General features: G+C 40.2%; 1 protein-coding gene across 4 annotated transcripts in view; it reads right to left on the bottom strand.

Moving 5' to 3' along the window:
* Positions 1 to 19,039, bottom strand: part of ANK3 (ankyrin 3) — a 284,651-nt gene that overhangs the window by 234,843 nt on the left and 30,769 nt on the right. The window contains exon 2 of one of the 4 annotated variants that reach the window (XM_030950841.1): positions 14,973 to 15,134. The exons of 1 other annotated variant lie outside the window; for it this stretch is intronic. In XM_030950841.1, coding sequence (XP_030806701.1) covers positions 14,973 to 14,975 — 3 coding nt within the window. In that variant the 5' untranslated portion in view covers positions 14,976 to 15,134. Of the gene's footprint in view, positions 1 to 2,042; positions 2,079 to 14,972; positions 17,386 to 19,039 lie in introns of those variants that run through there. 2 more of the 4 variants (XM_030950843.1, XM_030950842.1) reach the window with 2 other exon arrangements.

The raw sequence follows: 19,039 nt of genomic DNA, 5'->3' as shown, positions 1-19,039 counted from the left end.
AATTTCACAGGCCTCTTTTGGGAGCCAAATCACAGCTAAAAAGAGCATTTGCTGTGCTGTAGCAGAAAGTTTGTTACAATAAAGGTTTTTAGTAGTATTTCAAAGAATGCTTTGCCTTTCTTCTGCTGTTTGTTATAAAATCCCCAAAAGTGGCAACAACTGCAAGGATATTAGCACACAAATATAAATTCAGACCTTTTCAAACCACTGCCAAAGCAACATTAGCGTAAATTTGAGCAGTTGCACCCCTAATCCACATGGATCATGTTTCTAAGCAAACAATTGCCACTGCTGAACTAATTACTTGTAAAGGTTTAAAGATGGTAAATTGCAATTTGAGGGAGTTTGTCCAAGTGAGAGCGCTCGCTGCAGTGGGCAGGTGCCCTGTGAGCGATGTGTGAGCTCTGCTCGAGCAGCCGCCGCAGGGACAGCGCCGGGATCCAGCAGGATCCCTCACCACCCACGCCAGGCAAGCTTCTCATTCACACTCGCCATCCCTGCAGCACAGCCCAGGCACTTGTTGAGATAAACAGAAATGTATTCTTAGCTCCACACAAACCATCCCAACGTTACAGAGATTTCAGGGGTTAGGAATCCCCGCCTCGTCTCTGCACCCCTCAAAGTTCACGGGGATGCTGGAAATGTGAATGAAAGCAGAAACACATCAAGCAGGAAGGAGGACTAATCTAAAATGTACATAAGTCTTCAGGGAAAAAGCATTTGATAATTAAGACTATGGCACTGAACCAGCACAAAATTTGAGCTATAATACTTCGTATCTCTGTTTATGGTGCCTTTTCAACTCCCCCTCCCCAAATTATATTAGCCTGTGACTCAGATTCAAGGAGGTAACAGACACAACACAAAAGGAGATGGCCTAAACCCCATGTAGCAGTACTTGAGAAAATCCTGCACCATTTACCCTCTACAGACTAATGGAGACATGAAGACATAAATCAGGACCTATTTTAAAGAAGCAAATGTGCCACACTGATAAGCACATTCACTGACTATAATCCTTATCACCCAAATACATATGGTGCGAGCTGAGACAAGACCACTCTTCTGCACTTGTGTATAATTTCATGTTGAAAAAAATAAAATCACATCACACGGTAGCCATGGTTACCCATAGAAGATAAGAGCAGCGTTTTTCATCCAACAATGTCAGAAATGTGCATAAATTCAGGATCTGCACTTGATGTTTTTTCAGGCCTCCCCATCTGCACGTTTATTTTATGCTGCCTGTATATATCCTTTGACATACTAGGATTCTGGGTATTTCAAGGAAGAGTTCTTTTTCGCTCTCCTTAATCTAAAAAGCAGTTTTCATTTACCCCTAAAGCACAAATTAATTCAAATCTATTCTGAAAATCAGAATCTAAGGCTTACAGAAAACCTTTTAAAACAATTACCATGCTGATAGTAAGTGTCAAATGTTAAATGGAGCCAGCTATTTACTGAACTAAAGTCTACTGTCACTTATCAACTGGTGTAACACTGCTTTCTCTTGTCTTCACATTATTAAAAAAAAAATCAAACCCAAAACAACAAAACAAACAAAAAGAGCCACACCAAAAAAAAAATCCTCAGTCCCACAAACAGTGCTAAAAGAAGACATTAACTTATTTCTTCTATCAAAATCATGCTGTTCTGTTTCATGCTATTTAATAAAGCTCCACGTTGTTTCAAGGCTTAGTTCTTCATAAAAGCAAAACACACCAAAAAACCAAAAATTGTGAGAGATTAAAACCAGATTAGCCTGCTGCAAATTTTACAAAAACCAAAATGTGATTATCTAGTCCAAGCAGTGGTGCCTTAATTTTGTGTGCCATTTGCAAATCTGGGACACAGGTCATATTCTTCTCATGCATTTGTTCTGTAGGGCTCTTCCCTTTAAAACAAAAAAATCTAATTCACCAAAAGCCGAAACATCCTGCAGAAATGGACAAGCTGCAATTACCATTCTAAGGACACACAGGTTAGAGAGTTTGTACCAAAGAAACATTAAATAAGACTTTGTAAAAGGTTAAAAACCTCACCTGTCAGGGAGATCCACTACCAACTCAGCATTGTACTGGATCAACAGAGACCACCACCTTCAAATTAAGCTCTCAGCATTTCTCAGGATCTCTCATGAAAACAGGATTCTCAGGATTAAAAAAAAAAAAAAAAACCACAAAAAAACCAAACCAAATCAGGCAGTCCAGTACTCAGGGGCCATCTGAAAGATACTGGCAGTCTTATCTCCACAAGCACTGATGTGCCAGGGACACACACACAGCTGGCCGTGAGAGGGATACAAAACACAGAATCAACTTCTCTGCCAATAGCAGGAAGAATCCCCAGCTCCCCATTTCAGGGGGAAGAATCCCCTGCTCCCCATTTCAGGGGGAAGAATCCCCTGCTCCCCATTTCAGGGGGAAGAATCCCCTGCTCCCCATTTCAGGTTGGCTGTGTACTGTCACAGGATCCCTGGTGACAAAGATACATTCAGCAGTGTAGTAACAAGCAGCTCAACAAGTTAAAGGTATTTGAAAGACTTGGTAATTTAAATCCAAATAATTCAGCTTCAAGGGGATCCTTATTATATGCGCAGGTTCCCATGCCCAGAGCGGACAACTGGAGCAGAGAAGCAAAGCAAGCCCTGACCTGAATGGAGAATCCTTAAGAGTGAAAAAGCAGCTAATTTCATATCTTACCTAAACTTGACTAAATTATTATCAGCATTGATGGGGTTCAGAAGGAAAGAAATCCCATACAATTAAAACAAAGCTGTTCCAGTAAGATACATGGACATAAACCAGAAGGTTTGGCCCAGGGTGGCAGGGTGCAATGAAAAGAAAAAGCCTACAGCCAGTTTTATTTGCCAAAGAAAAAGAGAGATCCATAAGAGCAGCAAAATCTCTCAGTGAGGTGCCCCCCACACTGCTGGGAGCCCAGCATGCAAGGGTGCCTCAAAGGACATCCTACTGCCACAGTTTACAAAGGAAAAGAGTGTTGTTCTCACTTGTGTAGGGCTGAAGATGCAAACTGTGGATGTTCTGGAAGCCAGAGACTGAAATGCTGGCTTAGGTAAGATTTCACTTCAGAGTTTTACCTCCCAAAAAGAAATGATGGCTGTAGCACAATGCTGCTTCCCCTAGATGTGGTGGTATTTTCACAAAATATTAATTTCTACATCCTTTTGTGTGACCTTCTGTTGGTAAAAGATCCTGAATTCTTCCTACCCTAACATTCAAGCGTATATTGGTTTTATTAGGCCTACTAAAGAAAAAGACTTTTTTTTTAAGAAGTCAAAATAAAGAATATCACAATAGAAACAATTTCCATATTTTAGACCTGCTGCAAAAAAGTGTGTATTTTAAGGATACCTACTTTAGTTTTAAACTGGAGTCATCATTGTTGGAAGAGAAATCCATTGGACTAGTAACAATTCCTGCACAACATTCATTCTCCATCTCACAGCTGTGAAAGTGAAGCTCACTCATCCTATAGCATTTGTTTTAACTGAGCAGATTTTGGTGAGAGACAAAGCTTTGTAATATTTTTTTTAAAAATCAAGATATTCATAGTCTAAGCTTCAATTCAGACACAGTGGCATTCATATCTATCAATAAAAGAGATGCAGATAAAGATGGGAGGGATAAATATGAGTGTTAACACACCTATTTCAAGTGGCTAGTCACACATTTTCTGTGCAACAGAAATCAGAACAGGAAACAATTTATGTAGCAATTGCTACATGAAATAGCTTGATGTTAAAGATGATGTCAGAATGTGGAACAAAGCGTTCACAATAATTTCTCATAAACACCACCAATTGCCTCAGTCTCTCTCTAGCTCTAATAGAGAACATTCTCCATTTTTTAAAATATCAACTTAAATGCCTGCAAAGATCTCATGTCTACTTAAAGACATCAGATATCTTTAATTTGCATTGTGGAATTTTTTTCCCCTCCACTGATAAGACTTTTAAAATATTGTTTATATATATATATTTACACTTTGGATATTTAGGAAAACTATTATTTGTATTATACTCATCTGTACATTCCTATCTATGACAGGTCTGTATGGAAATCATGTAGGAGATAGAAAAGCAGCAGCTTATTGAGGTGGTGGCAGACCAGGACACTTTAAGCCTAAGCACTTCTGTGTAAGATGCCAGTGGGATAACAAACCAAAACCATTTGTACTTCTTGAAAGCTGACTAATGGTATTTATTATTGTAACAATGGCATTATGCTACTGAAATCTAACGAAGGGTCTCTAAAGTGAAACAATGGTAAAACAAATGTTACTATTCTTTCAGATATAGCTCTCTAAGGGATGAGTCAAATAATTACCTGGTCTGGGTTTTTTTTTGGAGAACAAAAGGCTCTTTTTACTGACTCCCCTCAGAAGCTGCTGCCCAAATCTCAGTGGTGTACACACACAACAAGGAGGGCTGGAACAGCTGCCAGAGGCTTTGACACAATACACTGCAGAGCACAATTTCTAAATCTAGAACAATACCTTAACATGATCCTCCCCAAAAGTACATTGAGTGATGTAAGGCAGTAGTGTACAGCAACTGGAGAGCAGCAAAATACCAGCAGAACTGTCTGCTCCACAGCCAATTCCTGCTGACTGGAGGAGGAGAGGAAGAACTTCTGAAACCCCATTATAATGAACATACTTCCTTTAGCCTTGTCCTGGAGAAAGTTTGAGCAAAACAGCTCTATAACTGAAGTAGTCTGAAGCTACTGTCCCTGCTACAAAGCACAACAGCCAACATTACAGCCCTGAAAACAGATCTTCAGGAGCCTTTATCAAAACACATCCAATGATAATTATAGCGTAACACTGGCCTCCAAAAATACAAATCACAGAAGCTTATTTAAATCAGTGTCCCCAAGCCTGCAGTTTTCAGACATATACTGAAAGCATCAGGTGCTTCAACTGTGACTCATTGCTATACATCAGGGTTTACAGCTTGTCAAACTTTATTTGTCAGAATCTGCAACTACAATGGCCACAGCACAAGCAAAATGTTAAGCAGGAATGAGTCATGATAATGTCAGAGAGTGGCCTCAGGTTTTTTTTCTCTTCAACAGGTCATACATAAGGCGAGTCTAGTTTTTTATAATGAGAAAATTATTTCAGATTAATTTGTTCATTCAGAAATAGCATCCAGAACAGCAGAATTGGGGATGGAATGGCTGAGGATTTAAGACAGCAGTACTTGAATGGCAAAAATAATGACTGTTCTAACATGCTTAGCAGCACAGTTCTGTGTGCTGTGATCCTGTTCCCCCTGCAGTGTTTGCTGGGTTGGTTCTTGGGTGTGGCCTGGAGGAACACCTGGACACTGAGGAAAACAGAGCAGGTCGGTGCTGAAGCAATCCCTCAGTGCAATGTCAGCACAGCCACCCTGCTGCAGCTGTAAATTAAACACACCACAAGGTCCTGACCATCTGTGATCCCACAGTACCTGAATGCCAGTTTCAGTAGCCAAGATAAATTCCACCTTAGGAAAATCCAACTTATTTTTTACACAGCTTCACTGAAGTTTCATTAAAGTATAATAATCTTCTCCCCTCCTTGTTGAGGTTAACACGTTCGGCGCCACGCAGAGTAACAGCAGTTGTCACATTTTTGTGGTGAGTGAGGTCACTGCTATACATAGCTCCCAATCAGGATGCACAGCACCCAGCCCCAGGATAATACAAGTACAAGGCGTTACAATAATTCCATTTTCAGAGGAGTGCCACAGGAAGCTAGCACGACAATGATTTAGCGATTTTCTTCCTGACTCTATTCGTCACAGGAGAATCATTCCATAATTACATTATTCAGATTTACAGATCTCTGCTGACATTTTTCAAGGACTTTTTTTTAAATTGGACACCTACAAATAAAATGTAAGAGACCACCCTCTCTCTCAACACCATGCAGAAGTAATCAACTATAGGACAGTTTGCAGAGAATTAAAAAGTTAGAAATGCAGCATAGCAATTACATACAGAACTCTACACAATAAACTGACAGGGAGCAACTAGAAACTCAGAAATCCACTTTTTTTTTTCTTCTTCTAAGAACCACAGTGTTTTTCTACTGCATCAAGAGGTGATAAATGCCTCAGGGCTCAGAAATACACAGGGTTACAAGACAAAAGAGAAAGCTGAAAGGTTGCCAAAGGTTTTATAGATCAAGAGCAAGAACACCTCGAAGCCACTCAGACCAAGCCTTGCTGGCAAAGAACTGCAGTCACCCAGTTCCAGTTGGCACAAAGACATCAGAGTTCAGCATTTATAAATTGCCAGACTGGATTGAGAGTAGTGGGAAATTACAATGAAAGCAAAAAGTCTAAATCAGATCACAGCAAAACACAAATCAAAGTACACATACAGAAATATCTGCTTTCACATCAAACTACAAATAAAGCACAGATCTCTGTGCATTAAAATTCCCTGCCTTAAATGAAGAATATGATTCAGCCCATCTCACAACTCCAGGACTCTGTGGGGAAAAAGAACACTAAACTGAATAGGTTTTTAAAGTATAGCCCAAAATGTTTGCACCTAATTGCCTACATTAAATTTATAGCCAAACAATTTGTACTTTCAAAGGGAGGTAATCAGTGACATGTCATTTCACTGCCTCGATTAAATAACCCAGACAGGCCACATTCACATGCTCTAACAAATATTGCTTTGTTGATTCTTTTTCAGTTTATTTATCTGCAATAATTAAGGTGCTTTGTCTAAGCCACTCAGCCCAGGAATTACACGGAGTTATGTTCTATAGGCTAAATAAAGGACATTGCCTCTGATCTGCTGGCAAATTTTAAGAGTGGATCATCCTGACCCAATTAACTTGTCCTGTTAGACTGATTGTTTTTGCTGAGAGATGCAGACAAGAATAGCTTAAAGGCACGCTGCATGGAGCAACATGTGCTGGCATCCTTAGCAGCAAGGATTAAGAAGAAATGCACAAATCTTTGTGTATTCTATATGTCCCTTAAGGTCATGAAGGCAATGCCCCACTCAGCCACCTAAAAGGCAGAAATTACAATAGGCAAAGCCCAGGCTGTATTTAGTTTTGCAGTTCCACAGCAAATGAGCTTGTCCATCTTCTTTCTGCCAATAACAAGTGGGTGAGTCACACACAGCAGATTTGTGAGATAGAGAGCAGAGATAGATGTGACAAAGGGAGGCGGCTACACAGCCTATTGTGTGCAGCACAGCACCCTGAAGTTACAGCTGAAACACATATACAGGAATACACACATAGATAGTGGAGATATTTGAAATATACATATGCCTGGAACTTGGTACTGACTGGCATGAAAGCAACCCTGGGGTTGTCTTACCCCATGTGTGCCTATGCAAGGGGGATCTGCTGTATGTTGCCAAAGTTTGGTTGACAAGGAGAGTTCTCTCCTGCAGATACTTTTCAGCCTAAACTGTGAGAGTGTGAACAAGAGAAGCATCATGACAAGTGCGGTTGAATGGGCTTAAAACGTAACTCATGCAATACCAAAGGGAAGAATTAATCCTAGGACAGCTTCTCAACTGCTGTAGAGTTATCTTTGATCCACTGCCTGCACCAGGCTTGTACTGATGTTAAACCCAAACCATCTCTGCTGTTGCAGGGATAACTCCTGTGGGAGATGCTGCCAAAGGGACCCCATGCAGCCAGCAGCACAGCTCGGAGTGCTGCCCACCCAGGACAGCAGCACACTGGCCAGGGATGTGTGATGTTCAGTTACACCCATGAGAGCTGGAAGGGAGCTGGGTGTTGGTGTTACACAGCAGAAACCAGAGGTGAGGTTTGTGCTGCCCGCACCGTGAGCCTGACAGCAGCAGCTGGGCTGCCCTCGCCCACGCTGCAGCCCCAGAGCCCCAGATCTCATCAGCCTCCCTCCAGGCAGGACTGGGGGGGCTCCTGTGAAGGATCCGACTCCTCTTCCAGATGGACACAGCATCTGCACCCAGGGCTGGCAGCAGAGCCTCTGTGAGGAGAGGTGAGGGCTGCCTCAGGTGGGCTTGGATATCCCAGGTGATTCCAGCAGGTTCTGCAGGATCCCAACCCCTCAGCCCCTGAGCGCCCCAAACCCCTGACAACAACGTGGGAGGTGACTCAGGGGAGCAGAGGCAGAGGAGAGAAAAGCCCAGCAGCAGCAGGGAACAAAGGAGGGAGGCCAAGGTGGGGAAAAGGGGCATTGCCCACCCACTCCTGCCACTTCAGGTACTGCTGGGAGAGCCATTACAGATGGATGACAGTAATTTCTGCCTCTATCCATTTTGAATCCACGCTTTTTCAAAGGCAAGCAGCATATGCCATTTGTATCTCAGATTTTTCACATCTTTTCTGAGCACAAATGGAGCACAATGGCATCTCTGAGGGAGGAATTCTGCTTTCTGAAATAGAAGACTGTTTTTAAGAGTGAGAAAAGCTCTTTATGAATTCGTGCTCGCAGAGGAGACCTGAAGCTCTAGAGAATGAAAATAAGAAAGCCAAATCCTGCCAATAAACATACCTTCTTCAGCATGATAAAAACAGGGAAGGAATTAGCTGAATATTTAAAGCAAAAGCAGATATTTGAGTATGACAATACCTCTGAGGTGGTGAACATTAAAATTTCCCTTGTTCTTTTCTCCCTGAAGAGCAACCTTTCCAACACACACTCGCTACTTTTGTTTCCAGAGTAATGAAGCACAGAAGACAGTCAAAAAAGCCTTTGGGTAATTTCCATTAATGATACACCTTGTTAATGTCTCAATTCAGATCATACATACCTGGCAAAACTATAACAGCAAGGGTATTTCTTTGACAAAATGGTTGCCCAAACCATGCAGTGAACTGTGCCACTAGAAACTTCAGATGGAAGATTTTATAACAATTGTCTTGCCATTTAACTGGCCTCATGTACAGCTGTTACTTTCTACTTTGTAGAGAAATCAAGACAGGTTTAATACAAGAATCTTTGACTGGATTTCTTCATCTTATGTAAAAATGCTGCACCTATTTTCCAGCATGAGGTGCTGAAATACAGATTTTGCAATGATAACAGATGGCCCTTTTACTCTTGCCTTCCTTCTCACTTTCTGCTGTGAACCACTGCCCACCTGGTTTTTAACCTCAGACATCTTTCCATGTGAGGTTTAAGAATTCAGTGGCCTTCCCCCCCATCACAGGAAAGCTGCACAACTTAAGATGAAAAGCACAAATCAAGTTCTCAACACCCTGGGCAGCCCAGCAGTATTCTTGTGGGAGGATTTTAGCCTCAGCATTCACAAACATTGATCCCTTCAGTAAAGATTCATTGCACTGCACCTTCTCGGCAAAAGGGCTATTTTCACATCCACTGCATTTGCACCTCTTTGAGAATGAACCTTTTAAAGTATTTATAACCCATTCCCAAAGCTGAGGAAATTTCAGAAAACACAATGTTCCTTCTAGCTTTGCATAAACCTTCTGTCCTGTATGAGAGCCCTCCAAGCCTCACTGTACATCCTGTCCATCACAACTTCAGTAGCAGCACCAACACTGTCACATCTGAACACTGCATGGCTTCTTCCTCCCGAGTGTTCCCCCCGTCTGACCAGGAGATTCATTTTAGTAGCCCAAAAGCATAGCCAACAACAAGAATATTTCCAGCATCTCCTTGTAAAGGACTTCCTCTTGCTAAGAGGTCAGTAAAGCTAGTTATGCCTCTTCCATGGCTATTGATTCCCATGTTTTGTTGCTCTTACTGTCTAGCAAAAATTAAGAATTAGTGCTGTTGTGAAAACAGTTCCTTAAAGGAACAATTCCTTGAACTCCCATTTTTCTAGCTAAGCTGAACCATATTACTGGAATAACAATAACACACACAAACCACTGCAATACTAAAAATAAAACATCTGTAAGGATATGCCTCCTCCACCTAATTGCAAACAAGATTAGACAGTGTATGATCAATATAAAATTGTGTTAGCTGCAGAGGCTGTTTTCTACCAATATTACCTAAATGCAAATGCACATTTCATTTTAAAATCATTGTGGTTTTATGTCACCACCATGGAAAATGCTATGCCATCATTATAAAATTAAATTCTTCTCACAGCCAGAAATGATGGAAGCAAAGACAAAACCAGTCACAGCCTTGTAGTCAAGCTAATTAAAAATCAGTCCATTGCCACTGTCTTACACAGAGTTAAATCACAAAGTTAAAATGGTGTGATATGGTAGCAAGACAAGAATGGCATTAATTAAAAAGTTAAAGGTGAGGCACAATTCCACAAAAACAGGGTGAGAGTCTTAACTGTCTCCAGTACTGGAGCTGAAGGCTCTTCACACATTCAGCATGAATTGACAGGATTTTCTAAAGCTCTGAGAGGGATCCTCTCCCTCTGTGGGGATCCACCAGGGCACCTCCTGGGTGCACCCCTGGGGACAGCGCTGCAGCCCAGAGCAGTGAGCAGGACAGAGCACAAGCACAGATAATGCACTGCCTTTCCTGCTAAAAGCAAGGATTGAGTGTTAATTCTCCTGCCCTGAAAAGCATTTTCAGTCCCACTTGTCCTTACAGCAAGGAAGCCATTAACACTGTGCCTCGGGAATGAGGGGTAAAACTTGAATAAGACGGAGTCTCTGGGGTGAAAATCAGATTAATGCGTCCTCCAAGCCTTGCCCTGAACATCACCCCAGTCCCCAACCTACACAGTGAAGCGCTCACCTTATCCACCCCTCAATCTCACAGGGCTAAAAGGTAAGGCTGGAAGGGTTTTGCCACTTGGGTGGATAAAGGTAGCCCTATCTCTAAAGAAAACATGTATTTTTTTTTTAGATCTACTTTTCTATTTTTGTAATTATCGCCCAAATAAGCAGAATACACACACACAAGTTGCTGAGAATATACAAGTCATATAATCATTATGTTAAGTTTATAGCTGAGATTTTCCCACCTCAACAACTTTAGCAAACACCCACAGGATTCCCAAACAAGGATTTGCCAGTATTTTTACTGAAGGCTAGAAGTTTACTGGAAAACATCCTGAATTGGCTACCTCCTGCTTTTACCCTACAGAAAACAAAAGGACAGGGGGTCCATTTTAGTATGGGCATCCCTCTAATGAAATAGCAAGGATATAAAATGATAGCTATGATGTGATCATAAATAATGGTGATTTTGTATATGCAAATACCATTAACATAGGGGAAAAGGATCATGAAGTAACCAACTGCAGAGACACTTTCAAAAATAAGATTAGAGTGAAATTCAGCTAAATGGAACACTTGCAAATTACCTAACCAGCCATTTACACCTAGAGAGAGCTGGGTGTTATTTTTCTAGAATGAAATTTAACTACTGATTTATTCATTTATCCTTGAAAGATCAGCATCTGCGGGGTCTGGTTCTCAGTCTGAAAATTTTGTTCTGAAGCTCCAAATTGAAAATAGTAAAAGAGAAAAATAATGAGTCACATAAAATCTCAGCCTAGCCTTAAAGGGCATGCATGACCACACAGCCACAGCAATTCACAGGCTACACTACCAAAAATCTCAGCTAGGAAACAGGTGACCTTAGTGAAGTTTCCACTCCCAAGGCAGACAGGGTTGACATTCAACAACAATCGAAAGAACATTGCACCGTCAAAACAATCTTTCCATTTTCACTGGCAATTAGCTATAGAGTTTATAGAACACATAATATAAATGGCCAAATTTGACTTTTTTTTTGCAGGGGGTGGGAACCAACCAAACAAAAATCCCAACCACAAATCAAGATAACATAACCACAGTTTCTACACTTTTATTGATGACAGCTTCTCAGGGTTTTATTCTACCAACTACTGTGAAGTCTGTGTGTATGTGCATGTTATCAGATAAGTATCCTTAAAAAAACAGATTTCCAAATAAATCTGTCAGTTCCAATGCACTTAATGGGTATCCAGTACACATTTATCAGTCATTCACAAATAGAACTCTGCACCCATAAGAACAGAAAATGGGTAGAGATAAAGAGCAGGCAGAGCCTCAAAAATAAGTGCTCATTTACAATTCTTAATGCAAATTTTGCTTCCACTAAACTCATGTTACTTAGTAAAAATTAATGCTAAGCCAATAAATTAATACTTTTTACAAGCACAAAACAAGCCAAAGAGGATGAACATAGGCTAATTTCAAATCTAAATAGTCTACTTGATTATATATTTAGTACTAAAGAGATGTATTTCAAGCACATTTACATATATAGTCATAAAGCAAAGCTGTATGCCAAATGACCATGACCAGAGCAGATCATCGGAAGACTTATTCCCAGAATTGTGGACACTGTTCTAGAGGTAACCAATGAATACATCCAGTATGTTTATCAATTTTGGTTCCAGGGATTTGCTGCTTTGCCATGTCCTTGTAAGAAAAGCAGGGAGCAGTTCAGACTGGTGACAACCCAAATTTCTAAGGTGGCAGCTGGGCAGGTGAGCCAGAGATGCTCACCAGTGTAAGTTAAAGAAACACAAATACCAAAGTACAAATCTGTGTGAGCCAGCCCCATCAGCTCAGCCAGACAGACACTGCTGGGGGAGCCCAAGAACAAAAGTGACCCGTCAGACTCACACAGCCTCCACCATCTCCTCCACTTGCTTCTCCCCTTTTTTCTGTACCACCTCAGTCATGTTCCTGTTGATGAAGCCAGCTAGTTTTCTTCCGCCACACACCCTCAAATTGTGTTACTCCATCAAGTGTTTCCAGCTGGATGTCCCACTTGTCAGCCTCACAGCCCATGTTTCACTACAAACCCTTCCCTTGGCATGATGTGTACATCACAAGACAGCCACACAACTTCCTGATGTATTGCAGGAGAGGGCAGGAGAGTAATTGCCACAGCTATATTTGGGACTTCTTGTTCCTTTCACTCACCCTCAAAATATCAAATAAGTGAGAACAATCCAAGTTCCAGGAAAAAAAAAATCAAGGTAGCTCTACAAAAGTGAAAAAATTAACCTTTACAACCAATCTCTAAATCTTAACTGTTCTCATAATCCTGCCACAGACATGACTTGTGCATGTACTAAAAACAAAGCCCTAAACATTTTATAGCATTTTGTGAATCATACTAGTTTTAAACAAGGAGAGATTATAATAGCAAATAGCAAAGCCTTCCACATAATGTAAACCACTTATTCAACAGATGCAGATGATATGATTAAATATTCCAAAACTATAAATATTATTTCCTTTATATCCCAGAGGATGGTTTAAAATCGGCAATAGTAGAGAAATTACTATATTATGCAAATACATCCACACATATATAGATATGTGTATTGACAAAAGAAAAAAACATTCTGTAAAACAAAAGGCTTATGAACCATAAGAATTGCAGTAAGAATTATTACCCCATAAGAATTGCAGTAAGGCATTCAGGGACAATGAACCCAGGTATTTATTTCTTCTACTTTTCCCTTTACAGATCTATTTTATATTGTACTTGATACTCTGGTATTTTATGTCCCATAATGACTCTGGAAAATGGTTATGTAAGTAGCTCTAAGTAATGTTGTAAACAGGTTTTCAACTATTTTACCATATGTTAAAGATGACAGAAGATGTTACAACAAGTGATGAAATTCATTCACAAAGAATTCATAGGGTTTTATGCTCTAAGGGAAGGAAATAATTTTGGCTGTCTCCCAGAATGAACTGTTTAATCAGAAAACAGTTGCACTGAATTAACTAGCAGCTCCATGCAGCACAACTCACTGACTCTTCCCATCATCAAAATTTTCATTCAAGAGATAAATCTCTTCTCAGTTAATTGGTAGAAATAAGGGTTTGTGCAGTTGTGACTGCTGAGGCTACACAATATTGTGACAGACATTGATGTATCAGCATTGCAGGAGTTCCTTTTAACCTCCTGAAGATCCCAGGAAAACTCCCCATTTGCCACTGCCACTAGACTGTGGAGGAAGCCTCACAGTAGTGGGCAGACTGGCCTCTGCAAGTGTGAAAGGCAAAGAGGAACTAGGAATTTTTATCCCTACAGGAGGAGGAGGAGTAATTTGTCCCTCTGAAAGCATAAACTCCTTAGAATCCCTCTGAGCAAAACCGGGACCTTTAAAGGGGACATGAGCTTTTAAAGGCACTCACTCAATGTTACTGCTTCCAGAGATACTTTATGTAAAACATGGCATTTAGAAAACCATCCTGGTAACAGCCCTCGTTTATAAGGATTTAAGCAGACCTGCTCAAAGGCATTCACATGTCAGGCTATGAATAGGTGCTGCTGTAGATAGCAAAATACATGATTGCCTTCTCTGGAAATGCAGCAAAATACTGAGCTCACTTGGAACTCCATCTGCCTTAACACTGAGATGAACAGCTCATTCTTTTATTTTTCCTTTAAATACCAGTTGACATTGGTACATTTTCCATTCCACCAAAAACCTCCCTGGTGTTTTGCATCTCCTCAAGCACAGTTAAAGTACACCCGTAAAACCTGACTAATTTCCAATTTATAAAAAGTAATGCAATTATCTTGTTCAAATTAGATTTAATTCCAAAGCCTCTGAGCAGTCTAAGAATATTTTTGATACATGCTCAGTTGAAAACTGCCATCATTTTCAGCAGGGAACACAATGTCCATTTCTGGTTGTGTCTCTCCCCTTCCAATTTGATCATGTCTGGTTAATTACACCACTCTGGCACATCTCCTCAAATGGTATCTGGTTTCCAAGCTGAAACATCCAAACCCAAAGGAAAACGCTAATAACCTTTCAGAGACGGTACATCCAAACCCCCTGCGATTCAGGAAAAAAACAAATCCACAGAAAACTGGTATCCACCAATCCAACAAAACATCTCCTATTTTTTTTCTCCTTCCACCAATGCCACCGAGAGCTGGTTTCCAAGAGCACAACAGGCTGCTGCCACATGTCAGCAGCAAATAATCAAAATGCTATCAGGATGTAGGTGAAGATGGAAAACATCCCACTTACCATCTCTCTCAGAAAATACACTCCGACAGCATCCACAGTACCTGCATGTCAGTATTCTCCAACTGCCTTTATTGTTTTCACTCCATAAACTGGCATCAGAAATAAGAGCCAAAGAAAGTGATAATAATGTAGATAGGGATGCTGAATGCCACATTCACTTACCTGCAAAAGGAAAAGGACAGGGTTTGAGCTCACTAATCACACTAGTTGGCTAATCTTATTAGATGGCTGCTAATTATCTCTGACACAAAGAAGGATTACATGAGGCAGGCAGAGAAATAGGGTTTTTTTAATAGATATAGAAATGTTTTCAATGGACATTGATGGTTACACTGGGAAAAGAAACAAATAATATATCCATCTAGAGGTCATAAACATTTCCCTTTCTGTTTGCTGAAGAGCAGATGTGACAATGAAACAGGTGGTGGAAATATAAACCCTCCTAAAACCTCCAGGGTGTTTTCTCAGGAAGTGTCTAATGATTGTCACTGGATCTGTTGCAGCGCTTGCTTTATAGGCTAACGTGGTGCAGGGAGTTGCTGGGGTTTTGCCAGTGATCTCCTTGGCAACTGGCTGCTCAAAGGAGCCACAAATAGAAGCAGTAAACCCCACTCCCGATTTCAGGCTCAAAGCAGTTTGCACTTCTAACGCTCACCGAGCAAGAAAATCTACATCCTACAGAGGCAGGGTGCTCAAAAGAGCATGCATTCCCTCCCTTAACATACTACAGCCAGAGATGGGGGAATAGCAACCTGATTTGTGCACCAGTTATGAACAAATAATGGAATGCATGATTTTTAAAAGGTTTCCAAGATGATCCATTTTACAAGGAAAATCTTAATTAACAACAGCGCAGTGTTCACACAGATTTCTCAGTAATACAGGGTACTCATTTGGGCTCCTCAAGCATCAGAGAAAATGAATTTATTCTCATCTATTTTAAAGATTTATTATAGTGACTTAATATGATTACTTATTTCTGCTTAGTCTACAATACAAGCATAAATTTATTAAATGTAGGTCACTCATTCATGTATTTTACATAGACAATAAACAGCAAACAAAAACCTAGAAAGAGTAATTTTCTGTCAGCTGTTCTGAATAACCACTTCATATATTATTTAACTGCATCACTCCAAGAATAGCAATTCATCATTCATGCTCATTAAATATAAGTTTTAATTTCTTCTGCATTTTTCTTTGTTGCTCATTGGTAAAAAAGGGGTGTGTAACAAAAAAAGTATTAGTATTACAAAAGAATTATTATATTCTATCTACATAACAGGTTTATTTATACAAATACATTGGAAACTAAGATATAACTTCATAATATTTTACAGATAAAACTACTCATCCTCTAGGAAGGATTTCTAGAAAAGAATTAAGATTAATCCTGACAAATCAAATGGATTTTAAAACATCTTCCAATATAAAATATGGATGCTCTCAGGAAAAGGTATTCCCTGAGTTACTCAAACACAGAGTGCATGTGTTGGATAACACCATGCATAGACTCCCCAACAAAGTAAGCACAACCAAAACATAAGAAAATTACATGCCTCTAACTAATATCAACGTCATAATCAAGGTCAAAATTAATTTTAAAGCCTCCTGCAATCTCTTAACAGAGAAAATACCAAAGAAATGCATAAATAAACACATCAGTCATATAGACACCTTTACAAAGAGACACAAAGTACATGCTGTGTTCAAGATAGCTTATGATCCTTGAGGTTCCCTTCCAACTTGATATTCTTCAAATCTATGTAATGCATGGCACAACTGCACACAATTAAAAGTTTTTACTTGAATAAATACATAGCTCAACTTTAAAACCTGAAGCACCTTTTCAAGTCTGTAAAGGCTTCACAATATAAAAAAATCTCCTACAATGTCTTGTTTAAGCTAAGTACAGAGTTTTACCAGAACTTGGAACTTATCATTTATCTTTTTAATTAGAGTTAAACAAAGATGTGTGGTTCAAAAGGGACTCATTATATGCACTTGACATGATGAAGATAGAAATAAAGGGGTACATGGAGCTGGCCCAGGTATCAGACACAGCCCAGGGACATCACTCAAACCCAAGCTCTGCCCAATCTACTTTTCAGCAGCAATGCTTCTGAGATTATTTGCAGAGATCTTTCTGGTATGTGTGCATGATGGTGTACTGTGTCACACAGAAAAAGTGATCCAGTGTCACACAGAAAAAGTGATCACAGCCAAAGTGATCCATGGGATTCTCTTGTTCAGCCTCTACCAACACAGGGTGTGCAGCCTGAAGAGAGGCAGCATATTTGGAATTAAACTGCCTTATAATGCTCAGCTGCCAAGCTGGAGAGCCAGTCTGAGTAGATACACCCTGTCTTTTGAATGTTTACTCTGTCTTTTGACTGTTACTCAGATGGAAGTGTTGAGCATTAGGAGGCTCACCTTTGTGTGAGCAAATAAGCCATGTTTGTTAGTGAACAAGCAGCAACTCAGCTAATGAGGCAACAGGCATCTGATGAGGCAACTTCCTCCCTCCTTTCCATGAAAATTCCCTTCTGTTTGTGGTCTGGAGCCAACACACCAAAGTTAATCTCTGTTTAACATCTCATCTGAAAGCTTCCTCGGCTGCTGATCACATGAAGGACCTGGGCAGGTTGAAAGGAATGGGAGCAGTGAGTGCCCACTGACTTTGAAGAGATCACACAAAAGGTCTCAGCTTGACAAAAGCAATGACTAAAGGATTTAAAAGCTTGGCCTCAGGTGCACAAGGTGGTAGATAGCAATTTTACAGGTATTTCTGTAGAAGAGTAACAGATTTGATGCAAGTCCTTACAATCAAGAGCAATCACTGAGAAAAGGACAAGGTGTATATATATTCCCTACGCCCCTTTGAGGAGGAATGCCAGCAAGGAACAAAACCATCTCTGCAATGTGTTATTGGACTGGAGAGAAGACCAGCTACCCAAAGAAATCACAGCACAACATTTCTGCAGTGTTTAAGACCAAGTGTCTGTGACAAACCCACTAATGGTTAGGAATGGGAAGTTGTTATTTGCTATCAAATTTCTGCTAACTGAAAAAAACAGAGCTAAAAAAACCAAACATGCAGAGATACAGACCATTGTCAAAAGATGCTCTAAATGACAGAAGAAAATGTACTCATTGATTCAAAGAGAAATTTATGAACAGACATTTCTCATTAAAGGGACTAGTAATTAAGTTATTTACAACTGTTGCAATTCCAAAGCTTCATTGCTTGTAGGAAATTATAAAAACCAAGGGCTCAGGTTATTTTCTTTGGCTGCACACAAGTTACCACAGGATAAATGAGCAGACTTGCCACAAGAAACAGCCCAAGAATTTTTATTTGCTTTTCAATGCCCAGTTTTCCTTAGCAAGAAGACAGTGAAAAATTACTCCAAGCTTGTCATATGCTTCCACCAGCCTGAATGTGTTCTGTAAAGGAGATGAGAGAACGACCAGAAGAGCTGGCCCCTGTTCTGAACCACAGCCAGGCAAGATTAAGAGGAAAAGAAGCAAAACCAAATCAGCGAAAAAATTATGCAAGAGATCTACGCTAAAATCACTGAAGGTGTGAAAAGCAGAACAAAAGATACTGCCTCATCTGAAAAGACAGAGAATGGGATGGAAGCAGCATCTGAGCTGGTCAAAGGTCTTAGAAATCACGACACAGAATATTAAGTTCATATGGAAAGACAGAGATTAAAAGAGCAGCATGACAAAAACACATGCCAAACACACACAAGTCTGAGGGAAATAAGGTAGTCAGAGCTGACAGAAGAGGGATGAGCTCTGAACAAACCTAGCCAAGAGAAAACCATGGCAGAAGCCAACTTTACATCAGGGGAAGTGAACAGATAGTGACAGATTTTAGAACTCCGCAGTATGAGAAGCCAAGCCAAGAGACTCAAGGTTAGCAGAGGATCAGTGTGAAGTAGGAAGGCATTATTCTTTCCCCTTCCACTTAAGTGCAACACACTATTCTATAGTGAGGTGATATTAAGAAGGCAAGAAAAGCTACACCTGTATAAGGAAAGCACAGTTATTTAAGGAGT

This window comes from Camarhynchus parvulus, chromosome 6 (assembly GCF_901933205.1).
Source record: "Camarhynchus parvulus chromosome 6, STF_HiC, whole genome shotgun sequence".
Lineage (NCBI taxonomy): Eukaryota > Metazoa > Chordata > Aves > Passeriformes > Thraupidae > Camarhynchus > Camarhynchus parvulus.
This window is presented reverse-complemented; position numbering and strand designations above follow the sequence as displayed.